The sequence below is a fragment of the Antedon bifida genome, chromosome 10, assembly GCF_963402885.1.
Source record: "Antedon bifida chromosome 10, ecAntBifi1.1, whole genome shotgun sequence".
Taxonomy (NCBI): Eukaryota; Metazoa; Echinodermata; class Crinoidea; order Comatulida; family Antedonidae; genus Antedon; species Antedon bifida.
In genome coordinates, this window is record NC_136235.1 from 6,770,413 (window position 1) to 6,790,820 (window position 20,408).

Below are 20,408 nucleotides of genomic sequence, written 5' to 3' on the forward strand. Positions count from 1 at the left end.
TCACTGAACTTGGGTGCATGACCTTTGACACCACAATCAGCAATGTTGATGGCTGCCGAGCAACAGCGGTAACGGGACGATTCGGCCCTGAGACGATTCGGCCCGGGACGATTCGGCCCTGGGACGATTCGGCCCGGGACTATTCGGCCCGGGACGATTCGGCCCTGAGACGATTCGGCACACTTACATTTATCGGCTTTGATATGCATTTTATAAGCAAAAATAAGTTTTTTCCCCAAACTTTATTTCCAGAGAGACTATGGGGTAGTACTACTAGGGATAAAGATGCAATAAAGCAAACATTTTGAAAACATTGTCGAAAATGATCAATTTTTAGTCACGCGAACGATGTAAACAAGTTACGCCCTCTGTTGGCCGCTTGGCGAATGCACGAAATAAACAAGGTTTCGAAGTAATAAATTCATTATAAAATTACGTTTTTTTTAGTAATTTATTATATATATTATATCAAAATGTCAATATCAATAAAATACGGATTGTTAAACACCTTTAAAAACTTGATAAATACCCACAAAAATGAATATGAATTTGGTCTGAGGTGAGACGTTTCGGCCCACAAAGTGGGATGTTTCGGCCCGAAAGTGGGCCGAATCGTCCCACCAAAAGTGGGCCGAATAGTCCCGGGCCGAATCGTCTCAGGGCCGAATCGTCCCTGAACCGCAACAGCAAGCTTTAATTCGGATTCGTAAGACAAGTTTAAACTAAAATTGCAGTCCAAAATCAACAATCTTCTGGTAAACCTTGCATTGCATGTCTTCGTACATATTAAACTGAACATGCCTGTTTACGTTCGCAAGAATTTAATGTCAATAACACCTGATACTTTGACCAATTTATCAAGCGATGAAGATGACTTCCTCACCGATCCTGATCAGTTACGGGATCCACTTCCTCAGCCGTTTCGATTGATAAATAAACTATTGGTGCAAATATTTGACCGGGCCTGGGAGCAAGTTAGCATCCGTGAAGAGGTTAGGGTCGAAGAAGCTGCTCGTTATAAGCCACCACAATGCGAGAGTGCAATTCAATTAGAGGTAGGCCTATTTGTTTTTATATTGAATTGTTTGTTTATTGCTTGTTTATTGTTTGTTTATTATAAAAAACCTTTCATCATTTCATGTACTGTTTGATAATAGGATCATCATCATAGGCCTACTTGATTGACTTTCAGTTTAGAATTAAATAACAGGCATCAACCTCATTGTGATTGGTCATCATGATCATAAACTACCGCGCTGTATTTTGTAACGCCGACTGTGAATTAAAGACTATCTGCTGGTTTTTTTCACAAAAAGGCGGGAATAAAATAGGAAAAATAATCATAAAATTAAACGCATAACCCTCAGATCCTTAACCACATTACTAGGCCTATGCCTGCCAGTTGCTCAAATGAGTCAGTATTAAATTACTGCAAAAAGTATGTTGCATGCACCTTTTTTTAACCAATCTATCAAAACTCGGTTAATACCTGATCTCTACTCGCATAATATTCTTATAAATTATGTGTTTGTTTTCTTAATAGGATCTTGGAAAAGGAACATGTCTGAAAGAGAGCCCAGATGGTCGCTATATATTTGTTGGTTTACCTACTGGACTCGCAGTCCTTGATGCAACCCAACATATTATTTTAGCAAATTGGGAACAAGATGTTGAGATTAGCGTATTGGAAATCTCACTGATTGGAGTCCAGATGTATCTAGTTACCACTATCGATGAATTAGGTAATATTTCTTAGGCCGTGTTTCTGCAGCCACAACAAAATTATTATTATTATTATATACCAAACAACCAAATGCCCATTGTCCTTCAGGTTAAACGTTAAAAATTAAAAATTTTCGCATCCGATATTTATCCGATTTGAATGAGATAATTATCGGTTAAACCCTGTTTTCATAAGCAGTATATCGGTTAATTTGTATTGGTTAATTATTGGTTAATTTTTGGCTACAGAACCACATTTGCCTTATTTGCCTTGCGATTTCAACTGTGGCAAACTTTGAGTTGATTAGTGGCGCCTGGAGTTGTGTTAAAATATTCAAGGATGAGCTAATAAATGTTGGGAAATAGATACGTATGTATTAAAACAGTCTAAAATTGTATCAAAAAAGTAATGCGCATGGTCACAAAGCCTATTCAACAAAAAGGTAATTTCTATTAAGGCCTTGAGCACTTTGTGGATATGTGCGCTTTATAAATCTTATCTTATTTATCTACACATTTCTAGTTTGAATGAAATATTTTATGTTTGTTAACTTTTCAGGTATCCTGAGAATGTTTTTCTATGCATTCAGTGGACTTCACTTATTCAGAATTTTAAATGATCAAGATGGAATTAAGGCGCAAGCAACAGGAGTGACTCTATCAAATGAGGCAGACTATATGGCTGTATCTATGACTGGTGGTAAACGAAGAAGTTTATTAGATTTGTTTACTGGTTGCTTAAGAATATGTTCTTCAACTCATTCATAAACTGCAGATGAACCCACTATTGTTATTTTAAAGTGTTTTGTGCAAAAAAGTGTTATTGAGTTGAACCTATTTGAGGGAATAGTGTATCTGTATGTTTGAAGATGCATCCAAATTCCAAGATGTCATCTTGTTATTGGCTGTGGGGTCGCCACTGTTTCAGCCATCACTCTTTTCCGAAAGATGAACTGGGTTCTTTTAAGACACTGGACCTCCAGTTTAAAGTCTTACCCATACTTTTTAAACCAACTAAAATGCTCGTTGATTAATTATTTACTTAGACTCAAGCATTTTATTTACCATATTTGATTTGAAAATGTTAATAGGCAATGATGAGGTATGGCTAGATGTGTACAAAGTTCCCAGAGACAACTGGCAACAGGAATTGGAAACAGCTGCCAACAATGCACTGAAACATGGAAGCCAAGCAAAGACTAGAATGGAACAAGCACAGGTACAGTAGAATTATGTTTACATTTTACACTAAAGCTCTGTCTACACTATCAAACTTTGTGACAAAAAATGTGATGTGCCCATATGTATGGACATGATGATGTCATATCACTACAATATTTGGCACATCACACTTTTTTTGATAGTTTGATAGTGGAGAATAGTATTTTTGACATGTTTAACTGTGCATGTAACTTACAATTATCTATAGGCATGGTCAACCATGCGTGTAAAACACTATCTATCAGTACAGTAGTCAATGCTTGGTAACTGGAAGATCGGCATCTCATGCATTCATTTTCATATCCTTGATTTTGTTTGATGCCATAGGATGCAGTTTTGATTGATGTAAGTGATCCCTCGGACCATATAAGTGGTGTGCCGTTGGAGAGGTCAACAAGCAAATCGCAAGTGAGTACAGTACATATCAATCAAAGAGTCATAGCTGGTGCGATAGTGGACGCTCCAGCGAGCTACAGTTACTCCCAAAATGCTTTCTTTAGTTTTTTCCTCTTTTTGCTACAGTTGAATCAATCAAAGGTATATCATATTTAAAATCCAAAAGCAAAAAAAAACAATGCTGTGGTATCAGTGGCTGGATCCCAATGGAGATATAAAATAAAATAAGCAAAAAGCTAAATCAAAACAGCCAGAAAAATTAGTAGTAGTAGTATTCGGGCAACACTAGCCCTTAATCAGTGCAAGTAACATATATATATACTGTATATACAGTATATATATGTATCAAAATTCCTTCACTTGCACTGATGAAGGGCTAGTGTCGCCCGAAAGCTCTGCTAACTTTTCTGGCTGTTTTACTTATCGTTTTGATTTAGCTTTTCGCTTTTTTTTTTGTATCTCCATTGAGATCCAGCCACTGATACCCACAGCATTGTCATTTTTTCAGTAATTTGCCGTTGGATATATATATATATATATATATATCAAAGCAAAATTGACATCAGCCTAGGCCCATCTCTGTCCTAATCTTAAAATATACACTGGGACTTTGCCTAGGGATATGATTGTATATTGAAGGTGGTGGAATTACACCCAAGGTGGGGCTATACATTCGGAAGTATAACCCTGGACTTGACCCAAAAGTCATAGATAGGTAAATGATAATTGTTTCACTACTACAAAGTAGCTTACTTTATTAAAGAGCTTATCCTACTTTCATGAACATTACAAATCTGCTTTTCGCAAAATGCTCTGAATGTACTGATACCAATAGTCGGCTAAAAATCTCATAAATGCTTTTGTACACCAACAGATTCCATTATCCCGTACTCAAAGTATGGATATCATGACAGAGTCAAAGACTTCAGATGCCAAATCAATGAATCTAAGCAATCTCTCAAAACCTGTACATATTCTGAGAGTAAAACCACCTCCACCATTTACAGGTAAAAGTGTGTATGAATAATCATGTTTGGTTTACTGCAGTGCAATGTTTCTTTTTTTTCTACTACAAAGTATCTGCCAATTGTTAAGCTCTGTCTACACTATCAAACTAGTTTGACAAAAAAAGTGTGATGTGCCCAAATATGGTAGTTATATGCCCAAATATGGTACAAATATGGTACTGATATGACATCATCGTGTCGATATATGGACACGATATAAAGTTTGCTAGTGTAGACTAAGGTTTAGATTCTGTCTATTGCTTTTTATTTATATTATTTTTTGTACTGGAATTGATACCAATAATGTGATTGTTATGTTATAGTGTGGATGAATAGTATATTATTTGTTTCTTGAATATGTCATGAAATATATTCACAGGCATTTGTTATAACAATTTTCTTCTCCTATAAAAATGAAGGTACTGCAAACTGTACACCTCAAGTGGCTTTGAGCAAGCTTGATGATGGCGCTATTCTTGGATCTGGAGCTAAACATCTTATCACAGAAGCTCACTGTGACCTCAGGTCAACCGTTTTCCAACACCTTCATGAAAGAGATCTCAAATGTTTGCGCAAAGATGAAGAAGCGAAAACACCAACAAGGTAGAGAATATTTTTAGCTTCATAACAATGATCCCAGAATCTCATGAAAATGGATAAACTAGGCCCCATTATTAGCTTTCAGAATCTTAGCAAATAGAACATTTGTAAGCCGTCTTTTAATTCAATACCAAAATAAAATATAAATTGTACAGATGCCACATAAAGTGGATAATGTTCATTTTTATGTGCGAGATTCCAATGATTCCAATTCTAAATCATTTGTATTGCAATGCTAAACCACCAAGTTACTTTTCATCTTATTACAGACCACAATCATTATGCGTCTTTCTAAATGCTGGCAGGATGTTGCCTATGGGATTAGAATTGCCAGCAAACACAGGACGACCAAACAGCATTGCAGTGGCTTGGTCTGGCTCAACAAACCTATACCACTATAGCCTGTTAAAACAAGCAAAAGGTACATTTAATTATTGTATTTTGGTTACCGTATTGTTGCATTTTTTCAAAGGGTGGTCAAAACTGTATTTTGTTGTAGTCTTTCCCGAGACAAAGCAGGGAAGATTGAACAAGTCTTCTCAGACCTAGTACATCTTTTGAGACAAATAGTGGTGGGGGCGGGGGTGGCGGTTGCACACACAGCCACTAGTTAAAAGTAAGCCTTCTACTATTCTACGCCTCCTAGCTCCATAACAATTTGTCGATTGTGGAATTTACGCCGATGAAGACAATACGATAAAGTAAAGTCAGGTTGCAGTACGTCATGTTTCCCCAAAACCAGAAATAAATATGTATGTATTATAGATCAATAACTATAATTGACAGCTCTAAAGCCAATTTTCCACTAGGCGAATCAAACGTTTCGCAGAGAATCGCGCTACCCTCTCCACTACAAGAGCGAATATCTGTGATGTTCATGTTCATTGCGTGTCTGCTGAGCTTTTCGAATCGCAGGAGTGCTCATGAACGTGGTAGAAACAATTAAAACTACCAATTTCAGGTGAAAAACTCAAGGAACTAGAATTTGTTGTAGAGGGGGATTTGGAAGATGGAAACACTGAGTATAAGACGCTTTTGATTGGAAAATCGGCTTTAGTTGTTGTTCTTATGTCATAAGCATCATTGATATATAAATAGTATTTTTTCTAAAGAAGCCCTACATATTATGGTCTACAAGCATGTTCTAGGCATTGATAAAACTTAGGGGGTCATAACAAAAACAACCCCAGGGCCCTATGTTCCTCCCAAGTGGATTACTAAAACTAGAACACTTGCATATCGACCTATTTAAAAAAAAAATTATTTCAGTAATTTTATCCAGAAGATAAGAAAATATTCCTTGTAGACATAATTGTTTGTGTCTCAGTGGAGAAAGTTTATAAAAAATATGCTTAGCTAGTCCTGCCATTTCTCACTCAATTTTCTTTATGACTTATCTGATATTCATGTATAAAAGTGTCAAACTTGAGAAAATTAAATGCTAACAAGTTTTCAAAAATCATTTTCGTCTTGATTTACCCGTCAACAATGATTTATTTATCCTCTAAATTGTTTAATTTGTTTCAAACTTGAAGTCAGTTTGAATTTTTAGAATGATTATTTGCTTATAGTGAAACTGAATGTCAAGTCTACTACTAAAACCGACCTGTATTTATTTAAATGTTGGTAATTTTTTAAATACTGTATATTGAGGCAAGGACAATAAGGGTATGTTTCTGCCACATATCCTATAATACAGTATCCTATTAATAAAATACTGTATATGATACTGTAATGATATTGCACTGTTTCAAAACTTCTTCTATGGAGGTTTCATCAAATTGTCATTATAATACTGTACAGTATTACCAAACTTTAACTTGTCATTAGGCGTCTAATTTGGCCAATAATGTAAAAATAAAATGATACAGTAGTGTCTTCAAAGTACGATATACTGTAGTACTTCACCCCTCCCCTTATAATATTAATTTGCTGGCAGAAAGATTTTTAAAAAATTATTTTCAGACATAGAACATAAACCTGAAATGGTATGGCCACACTCTAGCCCTATCACTGTTCTTTCAACAACCCCATGCACGTCATTGCTTGCTATAGGCTTACAGAACGGAATGCTGCTAGTATGGGATAAATTCTATGGTATGTATGCATGGGAAATAAAATATCCCATTCAAGATATTATTGCGGTAATAATGTTATTACAATTTTTTTTTTTATGATTGTTTTGCCAGTAATTGACTTTCGTTATGGAAATTAGAAATAAGGTTTTCTATAAATTAAACAAAATATTAAGTGAGGGGTCATAAAACTAACAATTTGGCCTAATAATGCATTTTGCAAGTTTCTGTACAAGAAGAATGTTCCAATCATAAACAAATCTATATTTTAATTGTAGGTATTCCTTTAAAAGTACAGAAGGTTTCATCGAGTGGATTTGTCACGTACATAAAGTTCCTCAACCCAAATGTTCTGAGTGAAAGCACTGTTGGTACCAACGCACCTTATGCCACAAAACAGCCTTGTGTTGTCCTTGTAGGGTGCAGTGATGGCTCACTCACAAGCATACCATGTGGGGGTACACAAACAACACAGAACATCAGCATTGTGAAGAAGTCAACCTATGAGGTTGAAAAGCTTTGCTTCATTCAGACATTTCCATTAATTCCTCAAGTGGTACGTTCTACTTTTTTTTTGCGAGAGAGTAGAGAAAATTTAATACTGGAATAAAGATTTGCTACTACTGTATAAAAGTAAATCAATACCAGAAGTTTTGCTGGTTATTAATTGTAAATCTCAAAATACAGTAGTTCTATGGGTCAAGAGTAACTAAACTATAACAATAATTATATACATTCCTTTGGAGCATCCTGAGCAATGGAAATATTTCATTTGGTCGTTTATATTTTATAAAAAACATTAGCTTGGGGAGACCAGGGTCAACTTACTGAACTAAATCACATTAGCTTGGGGAGACCAGCGTCAACTTACTGAACTAAATCACTGTAGCTGAGCCGGTTGACCCAACCCCAAAACATTAACATGCAGTTAAAAAGGGGAGGGGGGTGGGGAACCAAAATGATTCCTTTGACTTCTGGACCCTATTAGCAATTGGGTTATCCAGGCATTCAATACATATTTTCTTCCATTTTTAATTTTGTCTTCATGTGCAGTAATTATTCATTCATTTCATTTATTTTGAATTTCACTGTATGTATGTTCTCTGTTTTGGTCTGTTTTAATACTAAATAAATCAATCAATTAATAATGTAAAGAATCCATCTTGTTTTATATAGATTCTAACAGCGTGTAAGACAGGAACTGTAATGTTATATGATGCAGTGAAAGGTGATGTAATATGTGAAATACTTCTTCCGGAATCATATCAGCTGTCCATACCATGGTCACCAGTAATAACGCTAGGAGCAGAGGGACAGATGTTGTTCATGAAAGGTAAATATCAGAACTGGACAGATGAAGAGTGTATTAATACCCATCGAGGTATTGTACAACTAAATAATTAATTAGGTTAAAAGAAACTGGGCAAAAACTCCTCAAAATGGCCACCATATACAGTATCAGCCGATTCTCAGTACTGTATCTATTTCTGAAGTATCGTATATGATCAATATATCAATATTTGGTATTACAACATCACACACATATGTGATGTTTTACATGATACAGGCAGAATATGTGATATAAATGAGATGCTGGATTACCAAATATTCCAATGATACTTCGGAACCAATGTTATCTTTTACAGCTAACAAGGTCAATCCTGAAAAGGATTACATTTTACAAAACGAAGACAGCTCAATATTTGTATTTCAACTGTGTTCAGCGCCACCACTAGAAAGCTACTGGCAAAATGTACAAGAGCCTCAGCCATTCACAGTTCATATCACCACTGAGAAACGATTTGATGCCTACCTAGCTGACAGGTAATACAAATGATAGTGTGACCATTATCTATTTTGACAGTGATTTATGCGTTTGTAAATTCTTTTCAGAGCCATTGAGTGAGTCAATGACCGAGCAGTAAGGCAGGGGCGCGATTTACTGTAGTATAATAGCCAACATTATCGGCGTGATGGGTCTGGTGGTGGAACAAGTCTTTTCAAATAAGTACTATAAACCGTAGGTCCAGTGTACACAGTTTGCCCATGTGAACTTTAAAGAACCTAGTTAAGCATTCAAGACGAGTAGGGTGTTACCTCGGTTCACAAAAAAATAGCCCCTATAACGGGGGGGGATTACCACCTATCTGATAGGACAGTGATTAATTTACTTTTGGTAATCCTTGGCCGCATGTGCCTAAAGACATAAAAACATAAAATAAAAAGTGGTTTATTAGGTTTGTCAGCAGTTGTAAGCTGATCGAGAATTTTTGCAGTTTATCTACTGTATCCACATACCCTTTGCAAACATTCTTGAGATGAGAAATAATATAGTGTGCTTATCTCTGTATTCCTTAGGCTTGCAGCTCAGAATAAGAGGCAGATAAGGATGCAGGATCGCTGGAAGAAACTAAAGAATGATGTAGATATTGTTCAGAAACTACGCCATGCAAAGGTAAGCACCTAACTTTTTTAGAAGGATGTCATCTGTCACAAACATTATTTTTAAAATTAATTTTCCCACTTTCAAAACAATTGAAAACAACTTTCTGTTAAATGTTAATCAATTCAGAACTCTACTTTACTACTGTATTAACAATTTAGTTTAAAGAAACTTTATTATATACAATATTAAAGTATCTACTTCAATGATCACTAATTGTTAATTCTTCTTTATTTCCTAGGTTGACCAGAATAGAGATCGTTGAATTCTTCCACATTATACACAATGGCTACAGTATGTGAAGAGAAGTTCTGTCAAATTCAAAACTTGTCACATTGCATGAACTCTAGTTGTAGGACATATCTAACAATTACATGACATGCACGAACCCTAATACTGAATTTGAATACATGTTTCACATATCTACATGAATCACTATATTCAAAGAATATACTTGCGTACTTTGATGGTTAATTCAAAACGGTAAAATAACTAGGTTGAATCTGAAGCTTCTTGATTGAAATTTTAAAGAATGTACATTTTGAAATTCAAAATGTGTATATAAAATATTTCTTCTATGTATTGTATTTATTTTACAGACAATAATAATGAATAATTTGTTTTTTGCAGATGGTTTGTGTTTGATTTTTTTGTTTGTGAATGAATTTGTACTTATACCAACTTTTTCTTTAAGTCAAGATAGTTAAAGGTTCATAAGTGAAATATCGAGGCTTTACTTATCAAACCAGTTCTTTTTATCTTAGCTTCTATTCAGGCTTATTATTTAGATTTATTGCTAACTTTGGTGGGTAGGAAGTTACTGTACCCGGATAAATAACTCTGAATAAAATAAATTACACTATTGCTTATGTTATTTTGAAACTTAAGAAAAATTCTTTAGCTAAACATAAATCTCAGCCTAGATCATATGTTTTTATGAAATTAAATTTAGGAAAAAAACAACATTGATAAAAATTCAATCAGACTATCAAAACAAACAAAAGAGTCGGTAAAGTTACTTATCTTTGGAATAAATACAAGCGGGAATAAACATTTATCTAGCAAATAATTATTCCCTTAAAAATCTGAGCATAGTGTTCATATAAGGAGGAATAATTGGTTCTTCGGGGACTAAGCAAGCTATAGTATGCATAGTCTATGAAATGACATAACAAAAGGTTTTTCATATACCAATGGGTGTTTGAGTTTAGAGTTTGATAAAACTGAAATAATGTATATATTCTTCCAAGCTCAGTGAAATGCTTATGATTAGATTAAAATTTTGGGTAAATCAAGTGAAGGCTTTTGATATTTATAGTGTGTCTGAATATACATGACAAACATTCTCAATTCAAACGTTCTTTGTAGATGGAAATGGGCATTTCGTAAGAATATTGTCTCATTACAAAATCTATTAAATTTGATTGAAACTATCCATCACACCTACACAAGTTGACTTGCATATTTGTACGTGCTTCGTATGTTGTACGTGACAGTCTATGACAGCATTTCACCTTTTCCAAGATTTGTCTATAAAATGGTTGATGCGGTTTTAGTTCTCCAGCTGATCGCAATAATACGAGACCCTTTTAAATTGCAAGGAAGAATCAACTACTGATTGAAGAGGGGTTACATTGAATGATGCTTAATAATTGGCAACATATGCTAGTGTATAATGAAACCAAATTCTCTGTATTTTAATTCACTCAAATTGTTGTGTTTTGGGAATTTTTGAACCAATGCTATCTGAATTCCCAGCCTTGCCAGGAGTGGTTTGTTCCTTTCCAAACAAATTTAATATGTACTAATAATTTTGGTTCAGAAATAAATTTTTATTTTGTTAATCGAGCTGGTTTTTTGTGAAGCAAGCCAGACATTTCCAGGTAAAATCTTTGTCAAGTCATGCCACTATAGAAATTTGGGGTTCATCGTAAACTGTCCTTGGCCCGGTTCTATGTTGTCCCCAGGCGTACGTAATCTGTCAACAAGCAATGGAAGTTTTCATTCAACTTTTGACAAACAATACCGCAACAGACTTGTTACTCATTTTAAATGTAAGTTTTGAACACAAAGGTGTTTACGCATATCCTTCACAAATTTTATCTTTCGTCTTCATTTAATCACAAAAAGTCATTAAAAAAAACAAAAAGTAGGACCTCCACAGAGACCAAGCGGGTGACTGACAGAAACGATAAACAAACCGTAGAAAAACGAGGGCGGAGATGCTGGAGTACGCTTTTGCGTCCTGCTTTCTCACAGTCGGGACTAAATTTTCAATAAAATACAGAGGAAATGTCATCTCCGATTAAAAGTAATACGATAACCTTTCTTGTTAGTAGGGCTTGCAAATTAGTTGCGCTCTATTAATAACAATTTGTGGGCCTCTTCCATGATGTAGCACTTTGTAATGTGGCATAGAAACATATCTGACATACTTTCTGCACAAGGCTAGAAAATGTGTATATTCCTGGATTAATATATTGCATTTTAGAATGATGTTCTTAACACAAGTTTATATCATTTTCACATCAGTTGAAAGGGTGTGTGTGGTGCATTGTGTTGGACGTTGGACTACTGATCGTGAGATCGTTGGTTCGATTCCAACTCTTGTCGCATTGCTTGTGTAATTAGGCAAGGTACTTTACTTACGTTTTGCGTACAGCACCTGGAAGTTTCACAACATTAGGTGCTTTATAAATCTATTTATAATACTTATTTGATATCATAAAAAATAGGGTCAGATATAACTTACATACTTATGGGTTAAATCAGTCAAAATATCTGATCATGTAAACAACCACATTAAAGTTGGTATGTTTATACCCCATCACTTGAATATTGTGAAAAAAAAACTTTATTTTCCAAATTCAATGAAAGGCAAAACAACTATGGTGCATATCATATCAAATAAAGATTTAATAGACAGTTACTGTACAACACCGTGTAGTAAATAATACAAAAATAAGCACATTAGTAAAGTAAATTACATATAAATCTTATTATTTTATTTTACATTTTAGTGAAAAAAAACTATTTTGCTTCTTTCACTTTTGGTTTAACAGTTTCTTCAATATTGTATCACACCTCCCCTTTTTTGTTACTTTTAAATAGCATTTGCTTTAGGCCTACAAATATCTTTGAACATGCATGGTTCATCACTCAAGTTTTGGGCTCGTTGGTGTTGAAGCATTTTCATGTGAAGGGCGGCCTAAAAAACAAAAAATGAAAATGAATGACAAAAATTAATTTTAAAATACAGTAAAAAAACTACAGTAGAACGAACTCCTATTAAGGGACACTTATAGAAAACACAACAAAGTGTCCCCTTAATCAAGGTGTCCTTTGAAGTGACTGTATTAAAACATTGTCTTTCATTTGTTTTACTTAAAAGTGTTCCTTAATAGGGGTTCCCTTAATAAGCGTGTCATGTGTGTCCTAAGGTGGGGTTCTATTGTTGTATCAAATTCTTTTTATAACATCACATATTTAATATTTAGTTGCATACTGCCACCATACAGCATTAGTCCACCTGACAGCTGTGTGGTCTCAAGCTGAATGACATCAAACTCCCACAGAGGCTATCCACAGATTAATAGTTAGTTGATTCAATATTAACACATTACATGTCTAACAGTTGATATCCATTGGTGATGGAATTATTACTACTTACTTGCCCTATCCATTAAATTGTTTACACTACTTATATTATTCATATGGCTGTTGTACTGTATTTAGTATTCGGGTAATACGAAAACCCAAATCAGCTTTTGCAGTACTGTATCCTTATCCTTATGGATTAAGTAGATTCTTGTCATTGCCTTCGTTCTATTCTTTGTTGTGAAGGAGAGATAGCGTTTTGGGCACATTACTGCTTCAATTTGCGCAAAACAACAGATGATGCTTCTATTGGATTTCATGCAGATTTTTTGTTTTCATACATGAGAAGTACTATTGCACGATCATTAAATAGTACAACTATTAAACGCCATGTGACCCACAATTGTCCAATATAATATTAAATTTGGCTTTAGAAGTTAAACGTTTATTTGAGCTCTGATAATTTAAAAAGTAGATACAGATACTGTACATATCTACAGTACAAATACATCAATACTACTGACCGACGCATTCTGTTAATTCTGTCAGCAAGTGTACACTGAGTCCCCTATGACCAAAGCATTCAGCACCTAAAGTATGTCTTACAACCTTTAGGGTGTTAAATTGTTACAGCATTTTTATAATAGTACACAATGCTCAAGGCAATGTTATACAAATTTAGCGTTTGAATAAATAAATTGAAATGCAGTCCACTTCCAATGTGATAATATTTGCTGAGTGGACTACACAGTAGAATCCCTACTTTTTAACTCTTTTATTAAGGGGACACTTTCATGTTAAACGAATAAATACTTTAGAATAGCAAAAGGCAATAAAAATAATTTTTATGTATTCCCTTGAATATTGTAATTATAGTATGAACTCAAACAAATAACTATATTATTAACATTTATATCTTTAAGATTAAAAAAGATATTAACCCAATACTAGGTCACTTAAAGTTACTCCAAATTGCATGCATTTAATTGTTAAATATGTATTCTCCACTATTCTCCCAAATTATTATTAATTATTCCATTTAAAACATTTATCTAAAAACAATCTTTTTTTTAAACATAGACTTCATAAATAAACATTAGAGCAAGTTTACTAAGAATTAAAATTGCGTTTTGACACTTTCATTTTTTTTTTCAATAAGTGAAAACATTTTAAACTTAACTGCAGATGGTTACTGAATGTCATGAATAAATTTAATCAAATGCTTCATATTAAGTTTAAGTCAAAACTAACAATCATGACTTTTCCAATTGTTCCTTGAAAACAAGTTCACTTATAGTTTAGACCTATATTAGATGGCTGTCATCCAACATATTTCGTTTTAATAATAACTATCTTTGTCAACCCTAAAGCTTGTGTATGAATTTCAATCCAGAATGCTTTATTTCAACACTAAAGTGTTTTCCTTACCTATTGTTGTAAATCAAACTACTGTCTGTAATTATTATAAAATAAGTTATTGTATATAAAAGTTAAATCATTAACAATAAAACAATAAAATAATAGAAGAAGAACCACACTTAAAAATGGTCAAATCTCAGCTGAACAATGGAAAGGATGTGTAGGCTTTGCCCAAGTCTATTACCAATGCACCACTGTTTGTGTAGCCACAGTATCTTTGGTAATAATAGTGTCCACCTTAAACAATCCTGTAAAAAAGTACTCAATACCTGGCTACAACCCCCTAAACCCCACCCCAAATCTGCAATATGGCAGGTACAAAATTGCATTATTCAAGATATATACCCTGTATACATCCACATACATATTAATTAAAATGTTAACAACCATACTTGGCCTGTCAAAACTAACCGCAGGAAATCAATATAATAATAGTGTAATTTAGCCGAGGTTGGTGGTTAAACCGCTGGCCACAAAGTTATGCTTACAACTTTAGAACAATGTTTTGCCTCAGAACCAAAAGACGCTCATTAACGACCTTGTTAAATATCATAGAAAAAAGAGCCAGTTACAGTAACAGATAAAAGGCATCTTAGGAAGTACCAAAAGAAAAACTGAATATATAAACCTACAAGAGATATAGCACTTAATTAATACACATTTGTTACACACATCTATAATATACATATAGCCCATCAAAATGATCAACTGTAGCTATCTTACTAGTATTTATATAGTATTATTATGAAAGATTATCTTTTGGTTTGATTTTTTTTTATTCTTAAAAGAATAAAAAAAGTATTACAAAACATTTAATTTTCTCAAAATTATAGTTATTAGTTTATTTTTTAATATCATAATATAATATAGATCAAAATAAAGTGAAAATTATATCAAACTAAACAAAGGGTAGGATTATTTTTAAATTACTAAATAATAATTACTAATACAGACAGTCAAAAGTTCAATGTACAGTACATGGGTGGACTTGAGGCATAAACACAACTTCCTGCCCCCATAGTGGCCTTACAGTACAACTATTGAATTCTGAAACAGACAACAGCTGTATTGACCATCTGAAGTCATCACCCATAGCCAAATCTGTCATCAGAACCATGGCTGACCAACGAAAATTTACTATCACGATGTCTGTCTCGGCGTGGGCTCTCTCAAACCATTCCCTTGGCAATGTCTTCTGCCTTAGTTACTAATCATTATGGCTAGTGTTTACAGTTGTAGATGTGCAATTCACTTTGTTGGTAACACTTTTGAGTAGGGGTCACTGAAGGCCAGTTTTCCTTGGGGAGCTGGAATTTAATATCTGTAGGGCAGTGATCCTGAATCACACTGAAAATAACACAACCTTTGGGAATTTTTATCCTTAAAAAATATTATCTACAGATTTTATATTTGTTTTTACATCTTATATAAAGTTTTACCTTCAAATAATATTAAGCAGAATATTCTTTAGCAGGTGTAAATATAAAATGTGTTTAAATTTAGAAATCTGTTTAATTTCAAATTAACTAACCAACCATGTATTGTTTTTAAATGTAGTACAGTGCAGTAGTGTACTCCAATATTACTGTAGTATTTATTATAGTACCGTCACATATAAGCTAATCACAATTTGTACCAGAGAGTTTAATTAATAGGCAATCAGTGATTATCTGTTAAGCCCCGTCTACACTATCAAACTTTATGTCACAAAAAAATGTGATGTGCCCATATATGGACATGATGATGTCATATCGCTACCATATTTGAGCATATCACTATCATATTTGGGCACATCACACTTTTTTTTGTCAAACTACAGTAGCTTTACATCTACACTTTAATACCACATTTACACATACAACACAAAATGTAACAAATTGTGACACAGATATCTGCCAGGATTTCACACGCAGTTAGTCACATTGGTATAATAATAAGCTTGGTTCCAACTATGATGCAATGGAAGGACGCAAGCGCAATGCAAGTAATTTGACCAATCACAAGTGATGGGTTACTAAAATTGTCGATGGTTATTGGTCAATTCCTTTGCGCTGTGCTTACTTCGTTGCATCATATAGTGGGAACAAAGATTTAGAAATATGTGCATACTGTTATTTTCCATCAATGGAGTTGTTAAAATCCATCAACATTTTACATAAATGTAACAAATAAATGCTTGCTTGTTCATACCAATGTAGAAATTTGTTTTGTGCAAGAATTGAAAATTATTAACTAATTTATCAGTTTTTTTTTTAACTTAAAATTAGAAAGTAAATCAATTTTAGATTGAATTGATAAATAAATATTGCAAAACATTTTTTTTATAAAACTAAATATTAAAATTATTCTCTAATTGTTCTTTAAAAACTGAATGGATTTGTATTTAATAATCTTTATAATTATTGTGATTATAATACTATATAATTATACATTTAGGAACGACACTGAATGAAGTCCAACATGTCATGGATAATATTACTAAACTTCTAACAAAATAATAAAATTAAAATAAACTTGAGATTAATATTATAAAAATATTTTTGGCAAGCATGTTCGTTGTTCCTCTAAACAACATTATCAGTAATAATTATTGTGGTTACCATTGATCTGTAGACTATTAATATTTACTTTTATCAGTAATCAGTCAAATTCATTGATTGATTGAGAAATTCAATAAATTAATTTAACATTTTATGTTTTGTACTTTATAAATTAATATACATATACCTTTGGGAGGTATTATTTAAACATAATAAGTTTATAGACGATGAATGTAAAGTGAACGTAGAATTTAAGACACTAACATTATCATTTTTGATCAAACTCAATTTGAATCAATTTTACACCAATAGGTCAAAGTAAATAAAGCAATCTGTAGTTGTTCTACACAGATTTACAGATCTACATTAACAGATGTTAACACTGAAGAACCCAAGAAGGTACTAAACGTACTATACGCAATTAGACTGTTTATACTACAGTATGCCGCTAAGCTTAGATCAACAATTGTCTATAATACTTGCATACATTTAGTTCCTAATTGGACATGACGCGTACATCAAACCAATCAGAGAGTGAGCAAAGAGAGTAGGAAGCACCTGGCCTAGGATCTTTACACACAAAGACAGACTGACAAATTAGCAATGAACTTACAGACACATAGTATACCATCAGAACAAGCTCTGGGGCGGGACAAGATGACAGCTAGGGATGAAGTGAAATGACAGGGAATTCGCTATCAATCAGGCTGCTCCCAAAGGAACTCGAAAGCCTTAGCAGTAACACTAGTCTGAAACAGGTGTATAAACTATCTAAAACTATACAAAGTAGCAGAGCTTAGAAGTAGTTCACTAAATATTGCGAATCAACTCAGCCATAACGCCCAGGCTACATCTGTGTGAAATTGGAGTCAAAATATACGGATTTCTAAATTGGAATGAAATACAGAAGTCAATTTCGTTCTAGCATATAATTACTTCTTTTCTAATAAAGGTGGTCCATTTTGTTTTCTTTTTCATACAGTACATGCTGTTTGCCTGAGGGAGTGACGGAAATAAACAGCTCTAACAACATAAACCACAATATTTAATAATGTACTTTAATTTCCATAAAGACAGCCTAAAATAACATCTTAAATATTTAAATGCATTTTCCTCAATTCTGTAGATACTGTAGATAACACACATTAATGAACCCCACATGACATGAGACTATGTTTGTATAGGGCATATTGTAAATAAATTTCCATTCACTCACGAATGTTTATGATAGAAAAGAAATATCAATACAGTGAATTTTCTTTCAAATATTACAAGATTATTAGTAACACTGTGACCTGATTCTCATACATTCTTTCAGGTTGGATGAAGATCAGAACAAGTTTTTAGAAAAAAAAAATCATAGCAACCTGTTCCAATGCAAATAAGAAATGAAACAAATATAACTATTAAATTCCTTAAGATAGAAAACACTTTTGCCCAAGTGATATTCACAAAAGTTTCATGCCGCGGATAATGTTTCAGAAAGTATTGAATATGAAAAATACAGTACAGTAATACAAGCACTTTTAGTACATGTGTGCCTACTATGGATAAGTGATAGCTGTTTTGTTTGCTTTATCGCGTACTGTCAGTTAAATTGGACGTCGCATTCTTATTGCTAAGTGAGAATAAAGTACTATAGTACAATGATGCCTGGGCGTGGTAAACAGCAATGCATTACTATATTAGTACAGAGTACATGCATTGTAACACAAAGGTTGCACCCATGATGGATTGATGCTACCTTCTTACCGTATTTATTTCGTGAAAAAGTTTTATGTTGCGAAAATGGACAATGTAACCGATTCGATGAAAGTTTCAAGTCGCAAACGTTTCTGGTTTTATATTGCCAATGGTTTTTATACTGTACCTGAAAGTAGTTGTCGTTGAGGACTTGAACTTATACTTGACCTTTTTTCTTGTTTTGATTGCACCCTATAAGAAAAAGTCAATTACATATTTTCAAGTGTAAAATCAACATTCCTTTTCCATAAAATCTAAGAAAAAGAATTAAATTAAAGAGAATGACATGACAAAAATATAGAATCTCACAAACCATTAATTAGTTATGTAAAGCGTTTCGTTATTTATGTGGTGAAACAATAAAATAAAAGATTGAATTAATCCATTCTGTAATTGTGTATGAAATAAATATCTAAAAAAAAAAACAACAAACCTGAGAGCAGCAGACCTTTCGTTAAGCTGTTGTTTATGGTAGATTGATGATTTTAGTAGAGACTCAATATTACTAAATGGTGTCTTGCTATCATGCATAGCTTCAACAGCACTGAAAGAAACAGTAGGAAAAAAAAAACAATTAACAAAATATCAACCCATAATGTCCAATGATTTTTAATATCTCTCATGGATGGACACTTTCCATCCAGATAAAACCAAACATTACTGGCTAGCATAATAATCAGTTGGCAGAGATGACTATCATGGAAAAAGGAATGCTAATTCTGAACACAGGACAGTGAGGACACATTGTGCTCCACACAGTACAGTGAAGTCATGTGGTGCTCCACATAGTACAGTGAGGTCCTATGATGCGGCACTCCAGACAGTAGGACTGTAAGGTCTCATGGTGCTGCACATAGGACAGTAAGGTCTCATGGTGCTGCACACAGTACAGTAAGATCTCATAGTGCTACACACAGGACAGTAAGATCTCATAGTGCTGCACACTGGACAAAGATATCATGGTGCTGCACACAGGACAGTATAATCTCATGGTGCTGCACATGGGACAGTATTAGGTCGGGTCCTGTGTTGTTGCACACTGGACAGTAATATCTCATGGTACTGCACATGGGACAGTAATGTGTCATGCTGCTGAACATAGGGCAGTAAAATCCCATGGTGTTGCACACAGGACAGTAATATCTCATGGTACTGCACATGGGAAAGTAAGGTCTCATGCTGCTGAACATAGGGCAGTAAAATCCCATGGTGTTCCACATAGGACAGTAAGATCTCATGGTGCTGCACATAGGACAGTAAGATCTCATAGGGCTGCACAATTGTAAGATACCATGGTGCTGAACACAAGAGTAAGGTACCATGGTGCTGCACATAAGAGTAAGATCCCATGGTGCTGCACATAAAAGTAAGATCCCATGGTGCTGCATATAAGAGCAAGATTCCATGGTGCTGAACATAAAAGTAAGCTGCATATAAAGCGTGGTTCCCACTAGCGACGCAACGCAAGGACGTAACGCAACGCAAGTGAATTGAACAATCACAAGCGCTGGCTTATTCGCTTGTGATTGCTGTCTGTCTATAACTTCGCTTGTCATTGGTTAAAACGCTTGTGTTGCGTTTACGTCCTTGCGTTACGTTCTAGTGAGAACCAAGCTTTAGAGTAAGATTTCTTGGTGCTGCACAA

The 20,408-nt window shown here is 34.0% G+C and overlaps 3 protein-coding genes across 11 annotated transcripts in view; 2 read left to right on the plus strand and 1 right to left on the minus strand.

The window, feature by feature from the left end:
• Positions 1-20,408, minus strand: part of LOC144853631 (BLOC-1-related complex subunit 8-like) — a 224,095-nt gene that overhangs the window by 161,817 nt on the left and 41,870 nt on the right. For 3 of the 5 annotated variants that reach the window (XM_078711368.1, XM_078711367.1, XM_078711366.1), the window contains 3 exons: positions 19,197-19,307; positions 18,891-18,955; positions 12,357-12,672 (listed from right to left, as the gene is read on the minus strand). In XM_078711368.1, the coding sequence (XP_078567494.1) occupies positions 12,620-12,672; positions 18,891-18,955; positions 19,197-19,307 (229 nt within the window). In that variant the 3' untranslated portion in view covers positions 12,357-12,619. Of the gene's footprint in view, positions 1-12,356; positions 12,673-18,890; positions 18,956-19,196; positions 19,308-20,408 lie in introns of those variants that run through there. The other 2 variants (XR_013614401.1, XR_013614400.1) reach the window with 1 other exon arrangement.
• The window catches only part of LOC144853604 (uncharacterized), a 69,553-nt gene that overhangs the window by 39,387 nt on the left and 9,758 nt on the right, over positions 1-20,408 (plus strand). The gene's annotated exons all lie outside the window — the stretch shown is intronic.
• LOC144853602 (WD repeat-containing protein 93-like) lies at positions 676-10,333 on the plus strand. The gene is made up of 14 exons (XM_078711333.1): positions 676-1,055; positions 1,544-1,742; positions 2,282-2,422; positions 2,814-2,941; positions 3,271-3,351; positions 4,214-4,346; positions 4,766-4,949; positions 5,216-5,367; positions 6,912-7,043; positions 7,300-7,577; positions 8,198-8,354; positions 8,668-8,845; positions 9,380-9,476; positions 9,706-10,333. Exons 1-14 carry the CDS (start codon positions 798-800, stop codon positions 9,727-9,729), a joined length of 2,142 nt encoding a protein of 713 aa, XP_078567459.1. The 5' UTR covers positions 676-797; the 3' UTR covers positions 9,730-10,333.